Source organism: Antedon bifida, chromosome 1 (genome assembly GCF_963402885.1).
Source record: "Antedon bifida chromosome 1, ecAntBifi1.1, whole genome shotgun sequence".
NCBI lineage: Eukaryota > Metazoa > Echinodermata > Crinoidea > Comatulida > Antedonidae > Antedon > Antedon bifida.
Window position 1 is genome coordinate 1,893,881 of NC_136226.1, and position 9,582 is coordinate 1,903,462.

Consider the following 9,582-nt stretch of genomic DNA (forward strand, 5'->3'; position numbering starts at 1 on the left):
TTAATTTTATAGGATTTTGTTTCCTAGACAAAAAGAATATTTCTTCTTCTAGCTTATAGCTAGTTGCAAGCCTATACAACAAAATATTACCATATTGGGGAAGCTAACTAAGCTAGGCGGATATTTTGTCAGTGGCATCGTCAACTACTAACTACAGAAACAAAACATTTTAAGTACAGTATTTAATATTGTTTGTTATAGTTCCGAAAACAGTGTATAGTTCCGAAAACATGTATAGATATTTTAAAATAAAAAATAAAAATATTGCAAAGTGTTCTGTATCGTTCTATGAGTATCAGACTATGAACACCTTATTTGTTATTCAAAAGGCACTAACGGCGTGCCACATAGGTGTGACCTTGTGTATTATGTGACCTTTTGTAAGCCGATGTGAACCGCGAATGTTTGAATAAAGGAATGGCAACATTGTTAAGTTTTCACTATTTTCAAAATACCCCAATGATGCAAGATGACGAAAAAGTTAAAACAGGTATATAAATGTTGTTTACGGTACTGTTTTGTATTGTTTTAGGTCAAATAAACCTGTAAACGTACCCTATTTTTAGCGTTACTTTGTGGGCTAGCCCGTCCGAATCGAGTGCAACTACAGTAGTTAGTGTCACTCAGTCATTGTTCCTCGCGGTAGTCTAGCAGAGAATAGGCTTAGTACCACTGGCACTGCCTAGCTAGGGCCCTCTAGCTGGTACCACTCCGCCTACTAGGCCACTACTGCTACTACTACCTAGGTAGCCGTAGTAGTAGAAATGCCAATTATGCTAATATATTAACAATATTATTAGCTTAATTATTGTTATCAAAATAAGAAAGAATGATACAAAATGTATTTAATTATTTTAATTTTATTCCAATTTTTTTTATAAATGATGATATGATGAAACAACATCAATTTTTCACTTTAAAAAATGTAATTTGTAGACATGAGCCTATTCTATAGTAACAACACAAATGATTTGTTAATTACTCTAGGACCATTTAGAGCTACCAAGATATGGCACGATATCATCAAAGAAATTCATGACAAAGTTACTCCAAAGCGCCACCGTCATTTGATGAAAACGTATGAAAATTGTTTCTCTGGTACGGAAGTAACTGATGTTCTTGAGAAATACTTGAAAGAAAATGGTAGTTTTGAAGAAATAGTTCCAAGAGATAAGTCCATCAAATTAGCACAGGTATAGATGAAATTAACATTTAAAATTGTATTATGAAATATATGTGTTTTCATACATTGTTTACCACTGTAGTAGTGCAATAAGAAAACCTTGTCTTAAGGGACTTTCCCATTTTTTCATTTCCACGAATCGATTGGCATGTAGTAGAGCGTCATGAAAACGAAACATTGACATTCAATTTGATTTGCCCGCGCCGGACCAGAACTGTGTCGAAACATGTGTGAAAGACCCTTTATTAACCTTGAAAAATGTATTACTACAGTACATCTTGACAAATATATATATATGTTTTTTATTTAAATATGTTTATATTTTATGTAAATTCTGTACACAACAAAAAGCCAGGCATTACCATCATAACATATTCAATTTTAGATTCCTCAAAACTTTTATTTGTATTGATAGCTTTTGCTAGATGCTAAGGTATTTCTGGAAACCACAACAGTTGGCCAAGTAGTAAAGAAGGCTACGTTCTCTGATAGTAACTCTCAGTTTTATCGGTAAGTATAAGTGGTGAGGGATCCAGGATTTTGAAATTGTGGGAGGTGGCGAGGGAGGGGCTGGTTGATTGTGGGTGGAAGGACCTAAAATGGTGAAATGAAGTGCTGAATTTTATTCAATACTTTTTGCATTATAATTTTTGTAATTTCTATCATATGCATTTCTATATAGGTTTGTTGAAGCAGATTCAGAAACCAAGTGTTGCAAAAGAAAAAGGTAGGATAAGATGAATTATCAATGTTTATATATTTACTATTTTTGTATATCTCTCAATGAAATTATTATTTTTTTAAGTGTACCATACACATAGCAAAAACAAGTAACTGCTTTTTCTAAATTAATAGTCTGTTTTGCATACTAAAATTTGTCAACAGAATCTCTTTAAATTTAATTTTAAAAGGCAACAAATAAATCTTTATTGTTTGTAGAAAAAGATTAAATTTGTCTTCTTATTAAGATCAACACAAATAAAAATTGATAATTGTTTTTAAAATCTTCATCTTGATGTAGAGAAAGCGATGCACTAGATTTAGAGATACAGACACCAAGTAAGTCGCGTTGTACCTGTGCTAAAGAGAACCTATCTAGATCATCTGATCCTGCCAGACAAGCAGAGATGTTGTGCAATCCATCAGTAAGTGGAGACAGGGTTCTGAGAGGGAGCCATCGGTATCTGCAGAGAGCTGCCAGCAAGTCCAAGAGATATCACAAGCCTAAAGTTATGCCTCCATATCGTAAGTTAAAAATATTACAATGTGCAGAATGACTTTTAGACTCAATATCGTTTACAATTTTTGTACTGTATGTACTTAATTGTTACAAACAGTGATACGATAGTGTTTCCTGATAGCTACTTCAACTCTGTATACATATATATGAAATAGCAGCAGTGTTCAAGGTGCAACTACGCAGCTGTTGCATCGAAAAGTCATTCTGATAAAGTGCTTGATTTTTGTGTTTATTTTTTATTTTCAGTTAAAGAAGAGATATGGCGAGAATCCACAATCCAGCATTTGTTAAAGCTTGTTGAATTCCCAATACTCGACAACCTCTTATCATGTGACATCAGCCAATCATGTCCAGGGTCAGACGATATCATTGGAATTTCCTCATTAGAGCAGACATTTAGGGAAAGTTGTAAAAGGTATGTCCATAATCATGTATCATTTACAATAATTTTCTGAAAGCCTTTTGGGCACACATTTTTTTTAGGACTGTGCACTATAGTATGATAAAAAAAAATGTCTGAAACCTTTTTTCAGCCCGGTTGATTCCTGGATGTCAGCCGCATTTTCGTGTCTAGAACATCATCCCAACGGCAACGTCATTACTAAAACCTGCGTAGAAAACGAAAACATTATCGAACCAAAGACAACAAAACATGCAAGGAAAATCCTTCTGTTCGATGAGCTTGTTAAATTCTACAGTAACAAGAAGACGCCGCTTTTACCTGCTAAGTGCTCTGAGGTGTTGGTCATTGTCGTGAAGCTATTGGCATCAGGAAAGCTGAGACTAGCTCTTGAAGTCTTACAACTTTGCATGATAATGCTTAGCTACGATAGCTGTGAGCAACTTCGACATTTATTGAATTTTATGTCACATGCCGGCAGTAGGGATGCAGTACGTTTACGATTTGAGGTGAGTCAGTCAATTTCATTTTCAACCCATTCAGTGGGAATGCTCACTGTGAGGTGTTTGTGAGTGTCCAGTTAAATATTCCTATAGTAATTAATATAAATTGTTTTTATCAGTTGGACAACCGATCCACAGTGTGCCGCAGCTTCACGTCTGCCATTATAAAGACAGCATGTCTGACATCAACCCAGTGTAACTATCTAGTGGGCTTCATGATGGACCACAATGAGAAGCTGTTTACTATTCCACAAGCTGTGAAAAACTCAGTTGAAGAAAGGACCAAAAAGTGGAAAAATGGAGAGGAGGATTTAAGTGAAGGTAATTGGGGTTTTTCCTTTCCATATTTTTAGAGGCGATATTGGAGACGCAATTGAAGCGCCAATTTACACAGACAAGCAGTAACGGCAAGCAGAAAACCGTGTAGCTTGTCCCAAGTAGAATCTGTATCTATCCTGAGCAGGATCTGCTGGTCAGCTCCGCGTTGATGTGTAAGTGATAATAAGGAATAACATAGATTCTATATTTTCATACCGTTACCGCTCGTTTGTGTAAATTGGCCTTTACTTTTCTTAAAATATAAATACTGTATATAAATACATAATGCCAAACAAATAAGTCAACTCATCTAATACCGGACTTTTCTTGAGTGCCAAAAGGTCCTAAATTTTTATTTACGATTAAAAACCCATTCATAATATCAGACATAATAACCCAGTCAAATGGTGTACTGTATTGGGAGAGTTGACGGTATATGAAAACAGTTCATTCAACCCACCACTTACAGGATAGAGATATTATACAAAACATTCATTATAGTGATAATATTCACAAATGCTCTTCCTGAATTTAATTCACTAAATTAATTATATCTCTAATAATTTTCTTTCATCTTTGCAGTGCATCAATTTTGTGTAAGAATATCTGTGAAAGAATTCTATGAGCAAGGCATAACAGCTACAGACAGTGGGTTAAAAGAACTGATGAATAACATAATAGATGATACCGCCCTCGCACTCAAAGAGAAGAAGCAACGTCTTAAACAGCTCCAGAAACACCATCAAACAATTTATGATAAGCATTTTCCAAATATGCTATAAGTGCTTATTAGGGAGCTTTTGATTTGTGGTGACCTGGGAACAAGCTAGGTCAGTACAGGCCAATGTCTCATTGGTTAAAAACTTTGTCAAAGTGGGGAGCACGTCCGAATGAACTTTCTTCCATGTGCACAATGAAGTAACATTACATAGTTGTCAGTCGCCGCAAATCAAAAGCCCTCGATTGTCGTTCAGCCGTTGTATTCATTCTGATAAATTGACATCGTGTGCCTAATCACATTTTAGTCAAAATACAACTTAATTAATGGTTGAATTTATTTAATATTTCACATTTTGATGTTGATATTTGAAATTTATATTTTTCATATAACCATATAATGTATAATTAAAAAAATGATTTTTGATATTTATATACTGTATGTACTAGTTTAATTTGTGGCCAAATTTACTATGCAAATAATGTAGAGAAAATGCACACATCCATATATGGAAATTGCCACTATTATAATTGCCAATTACAGTTTTTTATAGATATATCAAATCTTGTATATTTGCAAATTTGTGTAATCATTTGTCATTACATGTAAATAATCATAGTAATTTATCACTTAATTTTACATGGTGAGTTGTGTAGTAGACAACATTTCACCCCTTAAGCTCTATCTACACTATCAAACTATATGCGACAAAAACGTGATGTGTCCATATATGGACATGATGACATCATATCACTACCATATTTGGGCACATCACACTTTATTTGTCAAACTAGTTTGATAGTGTAGACAGAGCTTTAGTATGCATGTATTTTAGTATGTTCTTTTGTTTGTAAATAAGTCTGTAAATAGATGAATGATGGTAAAGAGAAAATAAATTCTTTATGCCTAGCATACCCAAAGTTGTTGTATGTCATTATTAAAATACACAATGCAATAATATTAATCTGTGAATTTATTAAAAAAAGCAATTTTTAATTTATCACCAGGTGATTGTACAGCAAGTACTGTACTTCATCTGATTTAATACCTGGAATGTTAACATTATCTCGCAACACATTATTAGGCCTATATTCATATACTGTAATTACTCCATGGATATCCATCTCATTCAGTACCAAAGTGGTTTCTGCACATTCGGTGGAAAAAGTATGTTAGCTGGTTGTACTGAGAACGGCAATATAGTATAATGACAAGATTGTTACAGTGTAACCCAAAATGTGTTACTCTATGTCCTCCTAAATAGCAAGACCAATACCAGCACCGTTCGAGCTGGGGTATCTTTTAAATCCTCTTTATCCATGTTGTAATGGATAATTTGTGTGCAAAATGTGTTTTTTAGACCGATTTCTTTAGAACTGCTGAATGCCACATTCTGTAATTCTCTGCCCTTTTTTCCTACGTCACAATCAGGTCACAGAGTGGTTATCGCTGGCCGTTTAACAATGGATTGGCACTATCTGGTTAGAATAGTCCATTTTAAATCGGACAACTGTTATTATTTCAATGCCTAATAATAACAATAGCGTCAGGAATACACAACCCAACCTATAGATGCTTTCGAACTGAACTTGGTGATGCATAAATAACTTGTACAATGTTTATTCATTGATTCATATATCAAACTTGTCTGTACAAATGCTCTGGCCACTTTCTTCATATTCCTTCTTGCTGACGCACATCTTGGATGAGAAATCATCTGACTTACTGATGCACTTGCCTCCATGCCATGCATATTCAACCGGGCTAGAAGCAAAACAGAAACTCTCCTTAATATAAACAATTTACACAGATTACAAATACAGGTGTCTTTCCTATGATTTAGATTTAACAGCTTTGGTCTTATTGGTAAAAATTGGTCTTCAATTAGAGGTAATATTTAATAGGGAGGTTTTACTTAATATTCAAACTTGATGTGGAATATGAAATATACCAAATGTCTTACTTTTTTGGTAGGAATACATTAACATGGTATTCTTGTGGTGCCATTGAACGAACGTCACGCTCCACTCGTTCCCTAAATCCTGGAAACAATGTGTTTCCACCGGTCAAGACGATGTTATTGTAGAGGTGAGGATGCATTTCTAAATAAATTAAAATCATTATAAATTAAAATCATTTATTTATATATATTGAAATACTGTATATATAAATCCAAAGGCAAATGAAAATGCTGGATACAATATAAAATAAGCAAAAAACTAAATCAAAATAAAAAAAAAAGCCACAAAAATTAGCAGCGCTTTCGGGCAACACTAAACCTTCATCAAAATACTGTTTATTGACTTTTTTTGATGCAAGATACACAGAAAACAACATAAATAATATAGCTATGTATGTATAGTAATATTATTTCCAGAATATGGAAAATAATTAAGTATACCTTGAGGTGTGGCTGATATGGAGTTGACAATGGCTTCAGACACACCCATCTCACGAATGGCAATGTCAGAAGGATGGAACAGTACCTCTGGTGTTGTGAATCGCTCATTGTTCATTTTAACAATCTGCAAAAAATATTCTTATTATCTGCTGTTTGTCAGTATTTGATCATTATCAGGGATGTTAATGCTTGTGTACAAAAAGAGTAAAATATATTGATAGGCTCTAATCTAGTGAATATGTTATTGCCAAGGAATCATTAATTAGTAATTATCTGTATATTATTCTTTGCAAGGTAAGGTGTCTGGGCAGCTTGTTTACATACAATACAAAAAGGAGGCCTAGCCTAGCTACCCGACCCAGCAGATATTCTACTTGTTGTTGGCTATGTAATATAACAGATATCGCCTTTTATATCGGTAAAATATAAGATTAGACATCCCCTTGGGAATGATATTATGTTCAATATCTGTATAATATATATTCTTTTAAGGAGTCTCAATGATAATATAATTATCAACAGCATTGGTCTTGCTGTTAATTGTATTTAAAAGTTCTAACAAAAGCTCTAGTTAGTCAAACCTGTTCATGAGACTTAGTTGATGTAGAAGGCTCTTTTACGTAACCTCTCTTGATTTGTGAGAAATCTGGCAGCACGTAATCTCGGACAATTGTATTATCTGGATATTTTAACCTGAAATTAAGTTCATAAATATTCAATTCAGGGCTAATTATCTAAAAGCACTAGCATTGTGTGAGGGACTAATAAAAAAATATAAGATTTTTAGTAAATTTTAATCATAGGACAAAAACCCAACCACCTAAAAAACGTTTCTCTTGCCAGACATAAAACTTCACCCAGAATTCGAAAACTGTATATCCAACAACATACCTGGCAATTTCCATATCTTTATTGAATTGTAACGACACAAACGACACGTCCTCTTTCACTTGGTTGACCACGTACGTCTCATCCATCACATGAAGTTGACGATACGAAATGATCTCCTTTAGGTGGTTCGTTAATAATTTACCTCCAACATTTATTCTAAACAACAAATTTAAGATCATACATATTTTGCAGCAAATGCTGAATTGGTGATCACAAGGTTTTTCTCTTAAGATTTGGGCACGGTTCACACTTGGGTTAAGGGAAACTCTTAAAAAAAATCTCTTATCTATTGTACAGTAAGTGAATACAATTTAAGGAAAATACTTAGATATTTTATTGAGTAAAGTGAAATACTTATATTTAAGGGAAATATCTCACTTAAGTGTGATTGGTGAATATAGGCACTGGAACATGATTTAGTTAACAATCAATGTCCTACCTTCTAACAGCATGTTTGATCTTCTTATTTCCATAGTATGGCGAAACATGTGTGAATGAGTAGCCACTATCAACAACAAGACAACATTTATGTTCTTTGTCATCATGCAGTCTTTTATAAGAGCTTAGTGATCCAGCTGACAAAGACAAAATAAAAAAAAGAAAGAAAAAGAATTATTTTAACCTCAATAAAGTTTTAAATCCTAAACCTCTATCTACACTATCAAACTTTATGTGACAAAAACATGTGATGTGCCCATATATGGACATGATGATGTCATATCACTACCATATTTAAGTATATCACTACCATATTTGGGCACATCACACTTTTTTTGTCAAACCAGCTTGATAGTGTAGACAGAGCTTTACTTTATTATATTGCCTTACCATTTGTTCTGAGAATTGCATCAAATTTGTATTCCTCAAAGAATATTTCATTCATTGCTTCTTGAATGGACACAAAGTTGAAGTAAGGTTCTGTGATGACTATTGACGTGTCTGAGAAGTCTACGTTCATCACGTCTTTACCAAATACATAATCCCACACCTGGCGTTGTACATCCCAGTTCACTAAATAGCCCTGAAATATAATATACAATTCTTCAGTTTAAATAAAAACATGTAATATAACTGGTGCTAATACACTTTTGCACCTAAGACTGTACTGTGTGTGTCCCATTCAACCACAGGTTAGTGTCACTTTTTAAACCGAAGGTTAGTGTATCATTCAACCACTCCTTAACTTTTAAGATAGTCTTGGTTGGTACAAAGTGTACTAATCCATAAATACAATTGGTCTTTAAATAATTAAAATAAACTTAATATGAAAAGGAAGAACTCACTTTTTGAAAAGGCAGAACATAGTAGAGAGAAGAGAGATCCTTACAATCATCTATTTGACTTCCAATAAACTGCTTTCTTCTTTCACTCTTTGCTTTCATGATGCAGTTTGGAAAGCAGCTGAACATTATCAATACAAAAACAAAAAAATAAATTGTTTGTACTCAATGGTCCACATGGACCATCCATGCATGGATAAAAAAATGAAATTAATAACTAATGTATAAAAAAAAAAAAAAACCCCAAAAAACTAGATAGATAGATTTTCAATAATAAATAACAAAACGTATAAATTTCATGAAAAAAAATCACCTGGTCGACTTAATATTGAAATTTATTTTTCTAGGCCGGCTCATACCCTAGTTTATATTCAAGCTATAGGCCAATATTTCAATGACGGTGGCTCATATTTTATAAATCTACCGTGCGGATCTTCCACAGCCTAGCCTAGACATTATCAGTTACTTACTTTGGTTTGTCAGAAGTTGACCGACCAATTTTTGCCTGATATGCTCCATTATCTAATATTAATGTAGTCATTATGTTTCAGTATGATTTAAAGTAAATTTAATGTATTTATTCAACCGAAAACGAACACATTTCTTTCTTCTATTCACGTTTCCCTCTTCTTGTTTTTTTGGAGGAAA

At 33.5% G+C, this 9,582-nt stretch overlaps 2 protein-coding genes across 2 annotated transcripts; one reads left to right on the plus strand and one right to left on the minus strand.

Moving 5' to 3' along the window:
* The first annotated feature begins 368 nt into the window (after positions 1 to 368).
* On the plus strand, positions 369 to 5,276 carry LOC144837688 (DEP domain-containing protein 7-like). The gene is made up of 9 exons (XM_078692908.1): positions 369 to 490; positions 988 to 1,193; positions 1,599 to 1,693; positions 1,866 to 1,910; positions 2,205 to 2,428; positions 2,670 to 2,838; positions 2,957 to 3,332; positions 3,446 to 3,647; positions 4,227 to 5,276. Exons 1-9 carry the CDS (start codon positions 418 to 420, stop codon positions 4,424 to 4,426), a joined length of 1,590 nt encoding a protein of 529 aa, XP_078549034.1. The 5' UTR covers positions 369 to 417; the 3' UTR covers positions 4,427 to 5,276.
* Positions 5,167 to 9,568, minus strand: LOC144837843 (actin-related protein 6-like). Its single transcript, XM_078693124.1, has 9 exons — positions 9,405 to 9,568; positions 8,938 to 9,055; positions 8,483 to 8,675; positions 8,094 to 8,229; positions 7,655 to 7,810; positions 7,345 to 7,456; positions 6,764 to 6,887; positions 6,326 to 6,464; positions 5,167 to 6,126 (listed from the first exon to the last, which is right to left on the minus strand). The coding sequence occupies exons 1-9, from the start codon at positions 9,473 to 9,475 to the stop codon at positions 5,994 to 5,996; spliced, it is 1,182 nt and encodes a 393-aa protein (XP_078549250.1). The 5' UTR covers positions 9,476 to 9,568; the 3' UTR covers positions 5,167 to 5,993.
* Between the last annotated feature and the right edge of the window lie 14 nt (positions 9,569 to 9,582).